The sequence below is a fragment of the Anolis carolinensis genome, chromosome 3 (genome assembly GCF_035594765.1).
Source record: "Anolis carolinensis isolate JA03-04 chromosome 3, rAnoCar3.1.pri, whole genome shotgun sequence".
NCBI lineage: Eukaryota > Metazoa > Chordata > Lepidosauria > Squamata > Dactyloidae > Anolis > Anolis carolinensis.
Window position 1 is genome coordinate 2,130,914 of NC_085843.1, and position 18,758 is coordinate 2,149,671.

The 18,758-nt window shown below is 43.7% G+C and overlaps 1 protein-coding gene across 1 annotated transcript in view; it reads left to right on the plus strand.

Moving 5' to 3' along the window:
* Positions 1-649: 649 nt before the first annotated feature.
* LOC100562583 (sodium-dependent proline transporter) overlaps positions 650-18,758 on the plus strand; it is a 45,907-nt gene continuing 27,798 nt past the window's right edge. Inside the window, exons 1-5 of the mRNA XM_008122431.3 lie at positions 650-750; positions 12,021-12,243; positions 16,836-16,967; positions 18,086-18,240; positions 18,370-18,422. Coding sequence (XP_008120638.2) covers positions 724-750; positions 12,021-12,243; positions 16,836-16,967; positions 18,086-18,240; positions 18,370-18,422 — 590 coding nt within the window. The 5' untranslated portion in view covers positions 650-723. The remainder of the gene's footprint in view (positions 751-12,020; positions 12,244-16,835; positions 16,968-18,085; positions 18,241-18,369; positions 18,423-18,758) is intronic.

Here is an 18,758-nt window from a genome sequence, read left to right on the forward strand (position 1 = left end):
CAACATAAATGGGCTGGCAGAATGTTGGATAAGCGAATCTGTTGGATAAGTGAGACTCTACTGTAATGGTAGTAAATAGTTTGATTTATTAAATACAGTTATATATTGCAATTATATATTTTTGTTATTTAAACTATACATATTGCGAAATTATGTTTTTTTGTCTCAAAGTGACACACCACCCAAGTCATGCTAGGTTTTTTGGTGAATTTTGGCACACCAAGCGCAAAAGGTTGCCCATCATTGGCATAGGGAAAGGTGAACATCCCTGTGACAGTTGCTTTGTTGTCTGCGCCCCATGTCCACATGGATTAATTCAATGTATATCCCTTTACCTCTCTTCCCAGCATAGGACCCAAAGCAATTTACGAGGTTTGAATGAAAAGTGTGTGGAAGGGGCCTTAGGGAGTTGTCCTGAGGGAAAAGCTGTATCTCCAGTCCTTGTTTGCAGAAGAGGCTAGGCAGGTGGCAACCTCCTCTGGGTGAGCCCCGATTCTGGGGCAGCTCCTCCCCTTTGGCCCTTCGCCCCGCCCACAGCTCTGCCTCCGAGGGGCGTGGCTTGAGCTGCCCAGGTGAGCACCGGACAGGTGAGGCGCTCCCTCTTTTTCTCCCTCCCTCCCTCCTCCGCCGCGGGCCTTCCTCCTCCTCCTCCTCCTCCTCCTCCTCTTCCTCTTAGCCTTTGGTGGCGAGGAGGGAGGAGTGCGGTGGCCTCCTGTGGCCCCGATGCAGCTTCCCCCGGAGCCCCAGCCGGTGAGTAAGTCCCTTGTGGAGGGGGATGCTGGGAGTTGCAGTGCCCTAAGGGTCAGGATCACTTCGTCCTGGGGCCCCTCTCTTCTTCTGCTTTGGCACTGGGAGAGCTGTTCAGCAGTGGAACTCTCTGCCCCAAACTGTGGTTCCTTCTTTGGAGGCTTTGAAGCAGAGGCTGGGTGGCCATCTGTCGGGGGTGCTTTGAATACCATTTCCTGCTTCTTGGCAGAATGGAGTTGGAACGGATGTGTTGTCGAAGGCTTTCATGGCCAGGATCACAGGGTTGTTGTGTGTCTTTCGGGCTGTGTGGCCATGTTCCAGAAGCATTCTCTCCTGACGTTTCGCCCACATCTATGGCAGGCATCCTCAGAGGTTGTGAGGTATGGAGAAAACTAAGCAAAGAGGTAAATATATATCTGTGGAAAGTCTAGGGTGAGAGAGGTCAGTGTGAATGTTGTGTAGTTAATCACTTTAATTAGCATTGAAAAGCTTATTTGCTGTCTTCTTCCTGCCTCTGGGGCATCCTTTGTTTAGAGTCGTTAACTGCCCTAGGTTGATTCATGTCTGGAAATCCTCTGTTTTCAGAGTATTGCTTTTTATTTACTGTTCTGATGAACCAGCCTGGACACAGAATACTATTTGAGAACACAAAAATGCTGGACCATTCTAACAACTATCATGTCAGACTACACAGAGAAGCCATTGAAATCCACAAGCATGTGGACAACTTCAACAGAAAGGAAGAAACCATGAAAATGAACAAAATCTGGCTACCAGTATTACAAAACTCCAAAATCAGAACAGTAAATAAAAAGCAATACTCTGAAAACAGAGGATTTCCAGACATGAATCAACCAAGGGCAGTTAACGACTCTAAACAAAGGATGCCCCAGAGGCAGGAAGAAGACAGCAGATAAGCTTTTCAATGCTAATTAAAGTGATTAACTACACACATTCACACTGACCTCTCTCACCCTAGACTTTCCACAGATATATATTAACCTCTTTGCTTAGTTTTCTCCATACCTCACAACCTCTGAGGATGCCTGCCATAGATGTGGGCGAAATGTCAGGAGAGAATGCTTCTGGAACATGGCCACACAGCCCGAAAGACACACAACAACCTTGGAACGGATGGCCCATGAGGTCTCTTCCAACTCGGCTGGAAGAATAGCCCTGTATCCAATTCTGGGCAAAGCAATATATGAAATGGATTGATTCTCATCTTGAAAGGGGTCCAGAGAAGGGCAGTTATGGTCTGGAGACCCTGCATGATCCCTTGGATGAGCCGGGTCTGGGTTGCTGTGGGGCCCCTTCCACACATCTGAATAAAACCCCACATTATCTGCTTTGAACTGGGATCTATGGCAGTGTGGACTCAGATATTCCAATTCAAAGCAGATAGTAAAGGTAAAGATTTCCCCTGACGTTAAGTCTAGTCATGTCTGACTCTGAGGGTTGGTGCTTATCTCCATGTCTAAGCCAAAGAGCCGGCGTTGTCCGCAGACACCTCCAAGGTCATGTGGCCATGGGCATGACTGCATGGAGCGCCGTTACCTTCCCGCCAGAGACTTATCGATCTACTCACATTGGCATGTTTTTGAACTGCTAGGTTGGCAGGAGCTGGGGCTAACAGCGGGTGCTCAAACCGCTCCCGGGATTTGAACCTGGGACCTTTCGGTCTGCAAGTTTCAAAGCAGATACTGTGGGTTATTCTGCCTTGATATTCTGGGTTAAATGGCTGTGTGGAAGGGTCCTGAGTTTTCCAGGCTGTATGGCCATGTTTTAGTAGCATTCTTTCCTGACGTTTCGCCTGCATCTGTGGCTAATGGCATCTTCAGACGTTCTGTTGCTAGTGAGGCAAGTGGGGTGTACAATAGAGTCTCACTTATCCAACATTCGCTTATCCAACATTATGGATTATCCAACGCAATTCGCCTCCCGCCCCAGTCCACAGGTGTTTCTCTAGGCAGCAAAGATTGAACTTTTTATGGATTTAATTTCCGACAGGGTTGTTATTGTAAGTTCTTTTTATGAAATTCTATCCTTATTTGTAGTCTATTTGTTAGTAGCCAATGTTTTTGTAGTCAGTGTTTTCAATATACAGTAGAGTCTCGCTTATCCAACGTAAACAGGCCGACAGAACGTTGGATAAGCAAATATGTTGGATAATAAGGAGAGATTAAGAAAAAGCCTATTAAACATCAAATTAGGTTATGATTTTACAAATTAAGTACCAAAGCATCATGTTATACAACAAATTCGACAGAAAAAGTAGTTCAATACGCAGTAATGCTATGTAGTAATTACTGTATTTACGAATTTAGCACCAAAATATCATGATATATTGAAAATATTGACTACAAAAATGCGTTGGATAATCCAGAATATTGGATAAGTGAGTGTTGGATAAGAGAGAGTCTACTGTATTGCAATGTTTTGGTGCTAAATTCATAAATACAGTAATTACTATATAACATTACTGTGTTTTGGACTGCTTTTTCTGTACAGCAGAGTCTCACTTATCCAACATTCACTTAACTACTTTTTCTGTAAAATTTGTTGTAAAACATGATGTTTATGGTGCTTAATTTGTAAAACCCTAACGTAATTTGATGTTTAACAGGCTTTTCCTTAATCCCTCTTTATTATCCAACATTTTCCTTTTCCAACGTTCTGCCAGCCCGTTTATGTTGGATAAGTGAGACTCTACTGTATATATATATATTTGAGAACTGTGTGTTTTTAGCCTGCAGAAGAGAAGGTGGAGAGAAAGAGCCAAGAGAGCCATGTATAAATAAACAAATATATGAAAGGATGTCCTAAGGAAGAGGGAGCAAAGCTTTCTTTATGCTGCCTTGGAAACTATGGCCCCTTCCACACAGCAGTATAAAATACATTTTTAATTTGATTATATGGCAGTGTGGACTCAGATAACCCAGGGTCCTTCCGCACAGCCCTATAACCCAGAATATCAAGGCAGATAATCCACAATATATGCTTTGAACTGGGTTATCTGAGTCCATGCTGCCATAGGATCCAGTTCAATGTGGATTGTATGTATGGTAGCTGTGTGGAAGGGGCCCCAGTTCAAAGCAGATATTGTGGATTATCTGCCTTGATATTCTGGGTTATATGGCTGTGTGGAAGGGCCCCAGGACTCAATGGAGCCATAGGTTCAAATGACAGGAAAGAAAGGAGATTCCACCTGAACGTTAGGAAGAACTTCCTGACTGTAAAAAGAGCTGTTCAGCAGCGGAACTCTGCCTCCTACCTTGGAAAATTTTAAACAGAGGCTGGATGGGATTCTGTCAGGGGTGGTTTGATTGTGCTTTTCCTGCATGGCAGAATAATGGGGTTGGTCTCGATGGCCTATGCGGTCTCTTCTAACTCTGTGATTCCTCAGGATCATCCTCCATCCAGTTCTGGGCAAAAGAGTCTTGGCATGAGACATAAAATATAGACCTGAAAGAAAAGGGTCTGAAGAAATGTCACCGAAAGGCGAGTCCAGTGGATCCTCCTTCCACTTCCTCCGGAGACTAGATGGTCATCTGTTGGGACAGGGACAGACTTACATGGGGTTGGATTGGATCATTCTTGGGGTCTCCTGTTACTTTAGTGGAACACAGACTGCCTCCGACTGCAATAGAATGCCTCCTTCCTTTTCTGTAGGCTTTAAGCAGAGGTTGGATGGTCATCTGTTGGGAGGGCTTGGGTGATGCTTACTGCCTGGTAGAAGGAGACTGGACTGGATGGCCCTTGGGGTCTCTTCCTACTCTAGGGGTCTATGATGATAGGTAATTAGATAGGGATAAGAGATTAGAGATTTTATATCCTATATATTTTGCACCATGCTCAGACTCAGATGACTTAATATGGTTATGTTTTATGCTGTTTATACTGTTTATATAGTTTTATTGTTTATACTGGTTTTAATTTGTGATTGTTTTAATGTATGTTGATATCGGGCTTGTCCCCATGGGAGCCACCCCGAGTCTCCCTGAGGGAGATGGGAGCGGGATATACAAATAAAGTTATTATTATTATTATTATTATTGACACAACGACATTGTATGACACAGCAAACGAGATCTATATGCTGGATTTCATATCACAAAATCACAAGTCGAACACTTTAAACAGGTAAAGACGTGGGGCATTAGATGGAAGTCAACACATGGGGTTTGGGGTTGTGTATGTGTTACTGTTTACAATGTGATATAGATACATATATAAATACCTAAGTTTATATATAGACATGAATATATATATTAACGTGCATATGTATCAATTCATAGGACTTTTTAGGTAACCCGCTCTTATTTATCTTTCTCCCTCTCTCACTCCCTCTCTTTCTTTTTTCTTTCTTTCTCTCTTATGACTATTAATATCATTTTTATTATGATTATTTTTTCCTTATAATATTACTTTCCTCTCCCCTCTCTCTTCCCCTTTCCTTTTATTTACTTTTTAATTTTTAATTTTTTTCTAATTTTTTTTGTATTTTTATGTTTTTACTTTATATGTCACCTGGGTCGGCACAACTTCTGTTCGGTCGTCTTACAACATGTAGTCTTGTCTGTCTCATTGTCACTACGTCTATGTTTCACAATGGTAGAAAAGCACTAATAAAGACACTTTAAAAGAAAAAACAAACAAACAAACAAAAATCACAAGTTGAACACTTTCCAAGCGTTTAGGACTGTGTGATGTATTTTCGGATGATGCACGCAGATCCCAGTAGGGTGGCCTTTTGCAGTTGGCAGATCGTAATTTTGTCAATGTCTATTGTTTCCAAATGCTGTCTGAGATCTTTTGGCACGGCACCCAGTGTGCCCATCACCACTGGGACCACCTGCACTGGTTTCTGCCAGAGTCTTTGAAGTTCAGTCTTGAGGTCCTGAGAGTGGCTGAGTTTTTCCTGTTGTTTTTCGTCAATGCGACTATCACCTGGGATGGTGACATCAATGATCCAAACCTTTTTCTTTTCCACAACTGTGATGTCTGGTGTGTTGTGTTCCAGAACTTTGTCGGTCTGGATTCGGAAGTCCCACAGTATCTTTACATGTTCATTTTCCATTATTATTATTATTATTATTATTATTATTATTATTATTATTGAGATAGAGCTACAAGGGGCTGGACCCCTTAGGTTCTCTTCCAACTCTCAGGTCAAAGACACAATGCCTCCATCTCCTTGGGGCCACTGTAAGGCCCATTATAGGTAGAAGTACAGAGTCTCACTTATCCAACATAAACGGGCCAGCAGAACATTGCATAAGCGAATATCTTGGAAAATAAGGCGAGATTAAGGAAAAGCCTATTAAACATCAAATTAGGTTATGATTTTACAAATTAAGTACCAAAACATCATGTTATACAGCAAATTTGACAGAAAAAGTAGTTCAATACGCAGTAATGTTATGTTGTAATTACTGTATTTACGAATTTAGCACCAAAATATCACGATGTATTGAAAACATTGACTACAAAAATGGCTTGGATAATCCAGAGGCCTGGATAAGCGAGGCTTGGATAAGTGAGACTCTACTGTATATATTCAAGTTGTGGATATGGTATTCATAGATGCAGAGGGCTGGCTGTAGTGGGTTTTCAAAATATCTTTGGATTTTTACGATCTGTGTTTAATTTGTATAACCTTTCTCAAATATCAGTTTTGAGAAGGTGGGGTGTAAGTGAATAAATAATAGGTAATAAGTTCGCAGGGAATAAATAAGACTTTGTAACAAATCTTGAAAAATGGTCTGTTCTTGGTCTGAAAGTGTTATTTCCTGCTTAATTGTGCGGTCCTTACTTTGAAAGTTGTTATCCTACTCCAGAAACTTTGTTGTTTTTGTGGCTGCCACAAACTAGATTGAATTGGTTGAGACTCTATGATGAAATATTCATTAGAAAGTGATTGCAAAATGTGCTGCAGGAAGTTCCTCCTGGAAAAACAAAGTTTGTGCAGTGTAATAAACTTTTTCCATGTTTTTATGGAAATGACATTTATAACCCAGGAACAAAAGTCATGTTACATAGTGTAAGTTGTTGTTGTTGTTGTTATTGTTGTTGTTATCTCTCTCGGGGAGATAGGGCGAGATAAAAATAAATTATTACTATTATTATTATTATTATTATTATTATTATTATTATTATTTCAGTGCTGTTAAGTTCAAGTTGGGCCGTCTCACTGGAGCCATAGTCTCCTTTGGGAGAGATAAAGTGGGGTATAATAATAATAATAATAATAATAATAATAATAATAATAATAATACCATAGAAGCACAGAGTGAGAACGGGCCCCCAAAAGGCCATCCAGTCCAACCCCCTTCTTCCAGGCAGGAAGTCACAACCAAAGCCCTCATGATGGATGGTCATCCAACCTCTCTTTATGGACTCCTAGGGTTAGAAAGGACCCCCCAAAGGTCATCTAGACAACTCTTTCCAGGCAGGAACACCCCCATTAAAGCCCTCCTGACAGATGGCCATCAACCGTCTGCTTAGAAACCCCCAGAGAAGGAAGGAGACCCAGTGGACTCCAAGGCAGAAGCAGAAGCAGATTCTATAATTTATTTTATTTATTTACAGTATTTATATTTTATGACCAAAGGGCTCTCACCATTAGGAAGTTCTTCTTTTTGTGTGGCAATAACCTCCCAGTGGCCTGCTAGGGATCTCTGGGGAGCTTCCTGTTTTGTTTTTGGGCGGTGTTTTTCTATTTATTATTATTATGATGATGTTTATTTATACCCTTCTTTTTCTCTCCACAAGAGAAAGTGGTTACCAATTCAAAAGGAAGGGGTCAGAGACAATTGCAAAAATGTCAGTATAACTCTCATTGCTGCCTCTCTTTGCGTGCCTTTTTAGCCGTTTGGCATATTCCTGGAAACGGCTTCTGGACGGCAGCCAGGCCTAGTGTTTGCTCTGTAGTTTTATAGGGTTGTCTTTAAGAACCGATTCAGGTACAATCATCTTTGATTGCTTGCAGGAAGCGCTTGCTGTTTGCAGCCATGCGCACACGCAAGCTCTCGTGCGCTGCATCCATGGCCGGCATCCCTTCCCTCCCGACACCTGTTTGCATTGCCCCTTGTGCTGCTTCCAGTCCTTGGATGCAAAACTCCCGGGGCATTTGCTGTGCAAGGAGAAAAGAAAGGCGGCCAAGTGACGCAAGAGGCAGCCACAGCCTTTGTGGCCCCAAAAGCGCCTTCATTCTGCTGCAAAGCCTCTTGCTCTTGGCTGGACTTGCTCAAGGCAGGCCTTGCGTCACCAAATGCCTCTTGTTTCCTGATGGGTTTGCAACCCAAGCCAAGCCCTGAGGCTGAAGCCTTGCCCTTTGAAGTTCAGGGCAAGAGAAATCCACCCACAAAACCGGAAAAGTCTGAAACGTTTGCCCTGGAAAGAATGCTCCCTGGGTGCGTCTACACTGGAGAATTAAAGGGGTTTGGGCACCCTTCGTACATTTCCCTTTTCCCTTTCTATTCCTCCTTCTCTTTTTTCCTACCTTTGAAGAGACCACAAGCCAGAAAATAGTAGACTTTTGCATATATAGCTTTGTCTCTGCATATATCATATTAGCTTTATATAGACAATGTAATAATAATAATAATAATAATAATAATAATAATAACTTTATTTTTATACCCCGCCACATCTCCCCGAAGGGACTCAGGGCGGCTTACATGGGGCCTTGCCCGATAAAACAATCAAATATCAAAACACAGCAATAAAACAGTTATCCAATAAAAGCATCAATTGCAGTAAAAACAATCGTTAAAATCAACATAAAACATACAATATTAACACTGTTGTCGACCGCGTTTTAGGGGATCGGGCCCTTAAGGAGAGACCCGATCAGGTCCTGAGAGAACGGACCTTGGCGGAGCCAATAGGAAAATATGAGCCGCAATACAACCTGAAGCCGAAATGAAGAAGGTCCGCCAAAGTTGAAGGAAAATCCGCCAAGGAGTCTTTATTGAGCAATTCAGCTGAAGAGGACTCTAGTAGCGATCATTCGGTCTACTAGGGTACCATACAATCAAAATAAAGCCATATTTATACAAAATTTCAGTCTGACAGCCCTTTGAATTTCCCGCCCCGCTCCCCCGCCCATCTGATCGTTGATAGGCTAGAAGGTTGAACGAGGCGGGCTTTCGTTTCCCGCCTTGCTCCGTTGGCCCAATAGGAAGCTACCTTTTGTCTCTACTCGGGCCAATCAGGAAAGAGAAGGCGGGAGTTATTGAAACAATGGGGTGACAGGGCAGGAACTGTCGGATTAAGACCTGCTAGACCGATTTCTAAAGGGATTAATGGCAGCAATCAAGGGTGTCCGGGTTTCTGTCACGTATACAGATTTTAGATATGCCTTGGGGTGTCATAGATGGAAGCAAAGATGGGTGGTGATGAGCCATATTGACAGGCTCTGCAGGGCGCCTTCCTGAGGTGTCCTGGATTTTCCTTTGGGTGAGATATGACAATGTTTGCCTTGGGGCGAATCACCTTTAGGTCAACACTCCGAATTCGGCGACTCAAGCCCTATATTGTCCATGCAATCTGAATTTGATTGGGTTTAGCGGTGGCAGATTATCCTTTTGTTTTTGGGAAGGGAAGCCTGGGTCATAGGAAATGGGATAGGTTCTGGGGTTCAGGTTGAGTTCAAAATATTTCCTATTTGATTTCATGACTTGACAATTATATGAAATAAAATGAAAAATAAAATAAAGTTGGAATATAAACCATGCTGGGGAAAAATACATATTTTCCGGGGATCCCAAAGAGTACAAATACATATAGGCAGACAGATAGATTTCATGGAAATAAGGGAGAATCCATAAAAGTGAGTTACATTGCCTAAAGGGGAATCATGAATGATATAAACAATTGAAAATATTTGATAAGAACGAAGTTCATAACATCTGGAGAACCCAGCATGGAAATTCATAAAAGTGGAGTTTTAGCAGCATGATTTTACAATTCATGAAGTTGTTATCTCTTGCCTCAGAGTGCAGGGATAAACCACAGTAAACTCCAGTAAAACGTCTCAATCACCTTCTACTATAAATATATGGAATATAGAACATAAAGTCTTGATTTTTGAACTATCTTTTACAAAGTCCTGGGGGGGAGGGTGGTCACCTCGATCACATCACTGGAGACTAATTCATAGAACCCAGGCAAAGTGCAACATGTAAGCTCTTTGTATGAGCCAGGGTAGTGTGTGTAACAAAGGACCTGCTCCCCTCCCTTTCTTTTTAAGCTGGTACCTTTCTCTAGAAAGTTCCAAGGACAGAAGCTAGCTCAGAGTAAACAAGTGCCAAAGAGATGTGGAGGTGAAGAAGACCCTCAGTAATTGGTCAAGTTTAGATAAGCCAAGATATATAGTCGTTGTTTGCTGCGCCATTTGCAAGTACAGACCTTTTTGTGTGTGTGCGGCTGTTTTGCCTTTCTCATAGCTATGATGAAAATAAACTTTGGTTTTGTACTCTCACAAGACTAGATTTCTGTCTGGTTGCCTCCTGTGCCAGAACTCTTTTTGAGATAAATTGCCTTACACCTTCATTTCCTTCTTCCCTTTTCTCTCTCTTCCTTCCTTTCTTTATTTCTTCTTCCTCAGACTGGGATCCCATAGCATTGAGCCATGACAGTTACAAGTGGTGTCAAACCGCATTCATTCAGCAGTGTGGATGCATGCCATGCCGGGTGTCTCCCAAGGTTTTCTCAACAGAAACTAAGGTGGACCTTTCAAGGCAAGAAAGCAGCTTTTTCTGCTCCAGTGTGTTGTGTGGACGCACAGGAAGAGCCAGCTGAACAGGTTGGCTAGAAGCCGAATTAGATACGAAACCATGCATTTTGTGGGGCGGCTGGATAGGCAAACACTGCAAACACAGTTGTCAGAAGAGAGGGCAGGATTCACCGTTTTCATGGTATCTCAAAGTTGGAGAAGGCCCCCAAAGGTCATGCAGCCCAACCCCCTTCTGTCAGACAAGAAGACACAATCCAGTCCCACCTGAGAGATAGCCATCCAGCTTCTGCTAAAAAATCTCTAGAGAAGGAAGGAGACCCGACCAGAGTCAAAGGCAACATAATAATTTGTAAAACAGCCGTCATTGACAGGATGTTCTTCCTAATATTCAGGTGTAATATTTTTTTCGTGCAATTTGAATCCATTGTTCCATTGTGTTTCTGGTGCAACTGAAAACACTTTCCCTTCTTCCTCAATGGGATCCCCTTTCAGATATTTAGACATGGCTCTCCCATGCCCTCTGAGCCTACTCTTCTGCAGGCTCAACATCTCCAGCTCCTTCAGCCTCTCCTCCAGGCTCCAGATCTTTGGCCCTTTCTATCTTGTCCATATCCTTACATTCTGGTGCCCAAAACTGGACACAGTGTCGCACCCCAGCACTGGATCACCTTGCTCCAACACACACAGCAGGCTTGAGTTTGTCAGTTTATTGATAAAGAATAGCAAAACTTAGTAAAAAGCAGTAAAGAAACCTATAATCCAGTTGCGAGTACAATCCATCAAGCACAGTTCAGAGTGTTTGTAGATAAAAGTACAGAGTCCCAGGAATAACTAAGCAAATCCGTAGAAACCAGAAAACAAGCTTCCAAGAGACGAGGCATGAACCAAAACCAAGCAAGAGTTGTATCTCCAACAGCAATGTTGCTCTGACTAAAACCTTTCCCCAAAGTACATCTACTTTAAAACCTCCTTGCAAGTGAAAAACACATTCCTTTCAACTCTAGCCTCCCCACGCTTGCCTCCAATTTCCACCTGGATTCTCTAACACAAACTCATCCCCTTCATTCCCATCTGGACTTTGTTGACAATTCTCAGACTCCAGTGAAAGTTCATCCTTATCACAAACTTTGGCAGCATCTCTGCTAAACTCAGAGGCATCCACAGACCTCTGTTTTTCTAAGCTAACAACACTTTCCGAATCCACCTGCATTTCAGAAACGTCCACATTCCCAGGGACAAACTGCTGTTCCCCAAATCCCCTTTCTTCACCATCAGGCTGAACCACAACACACAGGGATATTATTCCAAGTGAGACCTGGCCAGAGCAGAAGAGTGGTTTCCTTTTACGTAGACACCAGGCTCCTATGGATGAAACCGCAGATTGCCTTGGTCTTTTTTGCTGCTGCATCACACTGCTGGCTCAGGTTCAGCTTATGGTCTCCTAAGACTTTTGGATCCCTTCCCCATGGGATCAGCCACCATTTCTTCCTCCTTCCTGCCTCAATTCTCATGTTTCCCTTCTGTCCTCCAGCCACAGGGCAGTGATGTCCAGCTCAACGGGACCCTTCCGGAGGGGCACCCCTCGCCTTCTTCCATCGTCCAGACCCATGCCGCGACCCCTGCGACCCCTCAAGCCATTCCGGCCAGAGAGACGTGGGGCGGCCGGTATGAATTCCTGCTCTCCTGCCTGGGATACTGCGTGGGGCTGGGCAACGTCTGGCGCTTCCCCTACCTCTGCTACCGCAACGGAGGAGGTGAGTGTCATCCATGGGTCCGGAGAAGCTATTGTTGTTGTTGTTATTTACTCAAATCTAATGCTTGTCACACCCCAGGCCAGAAGCCACCTATGACCAGAGCATCACACAAGAGTCCAGAGTAAGGGCAAACAGTGTATTGTAAAAAGCACACAAAAGATATATAATAAAAGCAGGCATAAGGAAATAAGGTATAGAATCCAAAAAGTCAGCTATCAAATGACTCTTGTAAATCCAAAAGCAAGATAGTCCCAAAATACAAAAGTTGTATTATTATTGATTGTTATTTTTAGTGTAAAGGTTTTATTTTGTGTAATAATGTGTTTTTATACTGTTATGTACTGTATGTTGTTGTATTATTGTTGGAAACTGCCCCGAGTCCCTTTTGGGAGATAGGGTGGTATATAAATAATTATTATTATTATTATTATTATTTGAACAAGGATACACAACAAGAACATGGAAAAACTCCCTGAATACTTGAATCCCAAAACCAAGACAAGAACTAAAGGACACAGGCCTGGCTGTAACTTGAAAGCCGTGTTGCCTGAACTGAAGAGCAGAGTGCCCTTTAGCTCCTAATAAACAGACATGAAAGCATTACGTCTCCCCTGGGATTTTTACTTCCCATGAAGCCGTGTTGATCTACGAGGTTGGCTATCTGTTCGAATTTGCAGGTGAGCCTCCTGGTTGCTGGGCTACAACAATGATGACCTTTTTTGGGTAAAAGACCTGGTCAAAATGAGGCTGTGCATTAGATTTGTGTCATACGGTCAACTTAGTGCTGAGCCAAAGCAAAAGCAGAATTTACTTCCAACACCTCTGGGAGGGATGTCACCTCCAATTTAATGACTGTGGCTCAATGCTATGCAATGATGGGATATGTAGTTTAGTGAGGCATCACATCCTTTGGTAGAGAAGGCTCAAGACCTTGTCAAACTTCAGCCCACATGATCCCATAGCCTTAAACCAAGGCAATTAAAGTGGATTCAGAAGTAAAAATCCCAGGGGAGACATAATGCTTTCATGTCTGTTTATTAGGAGCTATCAGGCACTCTGCTCTTCAGTTCGGGCAACGTGGCTTTCAAGTGTCCTCTAGTTCTTCTACTGCAGATCTATCACATTCCTGCTGTTTTTGAAGCTTGGGTCACTGATGCTTGTAGAGCAGGCATGGGCAAACATCAGCCCTCCAGGAGTTTTGGACTTCAACTCCCACAATTCCTAACAGCCTACTGGCTGGGACCCTTTAGATCCTTTCACATGTAAACCCAGTATTCCATCTTTGCCGGAAACCGATCCCAGATGCCTCCAAAGTGACTGGCGTCAACTCTATTCCAGATGGTGCCAAGGCTTTCTGCCGAATGCTCTCTTTTTGTTCTAATTAGCACAAAAAGCGTTCCGTCTGAAGATGGAACCCCATCAAGAGAACATCTGGGGAGAAGCACAAGGTGTCTTGTTCACCGTCTTTTCTTCCTCAATGTGTAAGAGTGCAACATCCTACCGGCTGTTAGGAATTGTGAGAGTTGAAGTCCAAACACCTGGAGGGCCCAAGTTTGCCCATGCCTGTTGTAGAGCGATGCAAGTTTCTATGAGTAGAGAAGGAAATCTGAGAAATCAAAGTCCAGCTCTGGATCATCTAGACCAGGGGTCCCCAAACTTTTTAAACAGGGGGCCAGTTCACGTTGGAGGGCCAGACTATAGTTTTTTTTTTTAAAAAAAAAACCAAAAACAAACAAACTATGAACAAATTCCCATGCACACAGCACATATCTTATTTTGAAGTAAAAAAACAAAAGGGGAACAAATACAGCCTTAATATTAATTATAATCATCATCATAATAAAAATAATAAAGAGGGTTGGAAGAGACCCCTTGGGCCATTTAGTCCAACTCCCTTCTACCTTTGTGCACCAAAAGCACAAGCAAAACACCCCTGGCAGATGGCCTCCCAGCCTCAATGTTGTTATTAATAATAATAATAATAATAATAATAATAATAATAATAATAATAATAATAATATATCACACAGTCCTAAATGCTTGGGAAGTGATACAATCACAGTTCGACTTGTGATTTTGTGATACAAAATCCAGCATATATATCTCGTTTGCTGTGTTATACTGTGTCCTTCTGTCAATAATAATAATAATAATAATAGGGTTGGAAGAGACCCCTTGGGCCATTTAGTCCAACCCCCTTCTGCCTTTGTGCACCAAAAGCACTAGCAAAGCACCCCTTAATAATTAATAATGAATTAAATAATAATGAAATTACCATTATAAACAAGCAAAGCTTTGGAAGGCGCACACCAGGCTACATGCGCTTTCCTCGGCGGAGGAGGAGGGAGCTGCCACCGCATTGGGGGCGTCGATGGGCCACATGTGGCTCCCGGGCCTTAGTTTGGGGACCCCTGATCTAGACATTGAGAAGTAGTAGTTACATTTTGAGGGATGGATAAATGCTTCATGAATTCTCTTTTGCCAAGACTTGCAACTCTAGTTTTCAGTCCTGTTACTTCTCATTCCTAAAGTGCAACCAGGAAAGGAAGAAAAATAGTAGAAATTATAGGGTTAGAACCATTCAGCAAAGGGGGGAGGAAGAAAAATGACTGTCTGGGTTGTTGTGAATTTGGGTTTCTATGAAATGATTGCCCATTCTTCATATACAAGGGTTGAATGAAAAGTAATGCCTCCTGCTTGGTAATTCCTCAACAGATGGCAGTCCTGTTCTGCGGCAGGTCCTGGCTTGTTCAGTAACTCTCCTCTACAGTTAGTTCCATTAGGCAGGAAGTCTTAGCATTGTACGGTTGTGTTGTTAAAGTGCGAAGTATGGAACCCTGTGTAGATGGGGAAGCCTTAGCATTGAACGGTTCTGTTGTTAAAGTGCGAAGTATGGAAACCTGCGCAGATGGGGAAGCCTTAACATTGAACGGTTGTGTTGTTAAAGTGCGAAGTATGGAACTCTGCGCAGATGGGGAAGCCTTAACATTGAACGGTTGTGTTGTTAAAGTGCGAAGTATGGAACTCTGCGCAGATGGGGAAGCCTTAACATTGAACGGTTGTGTTGTTAAAGTGCGAAGTATGGAACTCTGCGCAGATGGGGAAGCCTTAACATTGAACGGTTGTGTTGTTAAAGTGCGAAGTATGGAACTCTGCGCAGATGGGGAAGCCTTAACATTGAACGGTTGTGTTGTTAAAGTGCGAAGTATGGAACTCTGCGCAGATGGGGAAGCCTTAGCATTGAACGGTTGTGTTTTTAAAGCGTGAAGTATGGAACCCTGCGCAGACGGGGAAGCCTTAGCATTGCACGGTTGTGTTGTTAAAGTGCGAAGTATGGAACCCTGCACAGACGGGGAAGCCTTAGCATTGGACGGTTGTGTTGTTAAAGTGCGAAGTATGGAACCCTGCGCAGACGGGGAAGCCTTAGCATTGAATGGTTGTGTTGTTAAAGTGCGAAGTATGGAACCCTGCGCAGACGGGGAAGCCTTAGCATTGAACGGTTGTGTTGTTAAAGTGCGAAGTATGGAACCCTGCGCAGACGGGGAAGCCTTAGCATTGAACGGTTGTGTTGTCAAAGTGCGAAGTATGGAACCCTGCGCAGACGGGGAAGCCTTAGCATTGAACGGTTGTGTTTTTAAAGTGCGAAGTATGGAACCCTGCGCAGACGGGGAAGCCTTAGCATTGAACGGTTGTGTTGTTAAAGTGCGAAGTATGGAACCCTGCGCAGACGGGGAAGCCTTAGCATTGAACGGTTGTGTTGTTAAAGTGCGAAGTATGGAACCCTGCGCAGACGGTTGGTCAATGCGACTTAAGCAACATGCAGTCATTGAATTCTTGACAGCGGAAGGTGCCACCCCAAAGGAGATTCATCAGAGAATGCAAGCTCTTTATGGTGATTGTGTGGATGTGAGTCCTGTGCCTCGTTGGGCGAGTAAGTTTAAAGATGTCGAGGTGGGAATATCTTACTTGCGTGACAAACAAAGAGTTGGACGTCCTGTGACAGCAACCATCGAGTTTCACAAGCAAAAGGTTGACAGATTGATTCAGGACAATCTTCATATCCGTCAGAGAGAAATTTCAAGCATAATCGGCATTTCCCAAGAACGTGTGGGTCACATTATTGCTTTGCTTGCCTATTGGAAGATCTGGGCACGATGGGTCCCCAGGATGCTGATGCCTGAAATGGAAGCGCACAGACCTGAAATTTGCCAGGAACTTCTCTTGCGTTACAAGAATGAAGGTGACGCCTTTCTCCTTTGTGGTGACACCTTCTGCTCTCAAGAATTCAATGACTGCACGTTGCTTGAGTTGCATTGACTGACCGACTGCGCAGGGTTCCATACTTCGCACTTTAACAACACAACCGTTCAACGCTAAGGCTTCCCGCCAAATGGAAGTAACTGTAGAGGAGAGTCTACTGAACAAGCCTGTACCTGCCGTAGACCAGGACTGCCATCTGCTGAGGAGTTACGAAGGTGGAGGCATTACTTTTCATTCAACCCTTGTATTATTGGAGTTAATATGATCGGCTGAAATGTGTTGATAAATTAAAGTCCACCCTGACCCTCTGGTGTGTGTGTCCTGCCTCGCAGGGGTGTTCCTGATCCCCTACTCCATCATGCTCCTCTTCGTCGGGCTGCCCCTCTTCCTAATGGAGCTCAGCCTGGGCCAATACGGTGCCGCCGGACCCATAACCGTCTGGAAGTGCTGCCCCCTCCTCAAAGGTACGTCTGGGGAGGAGTCTTCTCTAGAAAGCCTTTGGGGAGCATTAAGGCATTAAATTGGAGAAAGAACCCTAATTAACATTACACTATGTAACAACATTTGGGGGAAAATCTGTTCCTGATCTGAAAGTGTTATTTCCTGTTTAATTGCGCAGTCCTTACTTTGAATGGAGTTGTTCTCCTCCAGAAACGTTGTTTCTGTGTCACAAACTACAGTAGAGTTTTGCTTATCCAACATAAACAGGCCGGCATCCATTCTGTCAGGCAGGAAGACACCAGCTGATCCTTCCCGACAGATGGCCATTCAGACTTTGCTTTAAAAACCCAGAGAAGGAGTTTCTACTGGACCTCGAGACAGCAACAGATTCCACTCTTGAACAGCTCTAAGAAGTTCTTACTGATGTTCAGGTGGAATCTACAAAAGCTTGCTTGTAACTTGGGAACAGCATGTATTCAGTTTAGACGAGTGCTTCAAACACAATGTTGTGACAGTCCAGGTTGTTCCACCTTGTGTGGCCTTGGAGACCATGCTGTGGTTTGACCCTCGTTAGGGACTCCTCTTCTTCAGAAGAGGAAGGGGAGCAGGAAAGTGTTCATGAATCTGGGAATGAGTTGGAATCTGTAGAGGAGATTTTGCAAGTACCCACATTTCAGGAGAGGCGAAAGGAAACAGAGCAGAGATGTCGTTCAGCTAGAATAGCTGCCAGAAATGCAGATGAGTAATTGGGAACCACCCTAGCAGCTGTGGGGGAACTCAGGGCTATAAATCAGAAGCTGGTGCAGTTAGCTTTTGCTGGTAACAAACTGACTCTAAAGCCTAAGCCTTTGCTCCTCTTGTGCCTGCTTCGAGTCTGCATCTGGGAAACTGCTCCTAAGGATTTATTGCTGTTTCTTTGTCTGAAGTAAGACTGCTAATTGATTTGGAAATTGATCAGAGACTTAAGAACTGTGTTTTTCCTAAGACTTTGCTTTCTTTTGCATTATACCACTGAGTGTGCTATTCTGTATGTTTTGCTGAAGTAAAGTTTCATTTACTTACCACATTGTTTTAAGGCTGTTCTTGAAAGACAAAACAGGCCAACCCTTTTGCTTGACCTCTCTCCTGCCGCCCTCCTCAGGGATCGGGATCGGGATGCTGCTGGTGTCGGCTTTGGTCTCGCTCTACTACAACGTCATCATCGCCTGGACCTTCTACTACTTGGCCATGTCCCTCCAGACCCCCCTGCCTTGGTCTTGCCAGGCCCCCCTGAACGCCCCCCTCTGCTGGACACAGGTGACCCTTGCCTTCTATGGGGGGAAGTGGGGGGGGCACCAAGGACTCCTTGCGTTGCACCTTCCCTCCGCAAAGCCGTGCTTCAAAGGTCTGCAGCACGTAGCATGACCTGCTTTCCTTGCGTTTCAGAACGGCTCCTTGGCCAACGTCTCCCGGATCAGCGCCAGCGAAGCCTTCTGGAAGTGAGTTGGTTTTGATGGGAGAAAGGGGTGCTTAGCAGGGGGGCTGACCTTGCCGACTCTCCTTTGGGAAGGGTCTCCCTTCATAAAAGCAAAAGCAAGGAGAAGGGGATGGGCCCTCAAGCTGGGAAGCATTTAACCCGGAGTGGACGCAGATCCAGAGAAGTGTCCCTGGCCATTCTCCTTGAGGCTGTCAGGCAGAGCTTTCCAAACCGTGTGTCACACAACACACTAGTATTATTATTATTATTATTATTATTATTATTATTATTATTATTATTATTATTATTATTATTATTTTATTATGACACAGCAAACAAGATAGACATGCTGGATTTC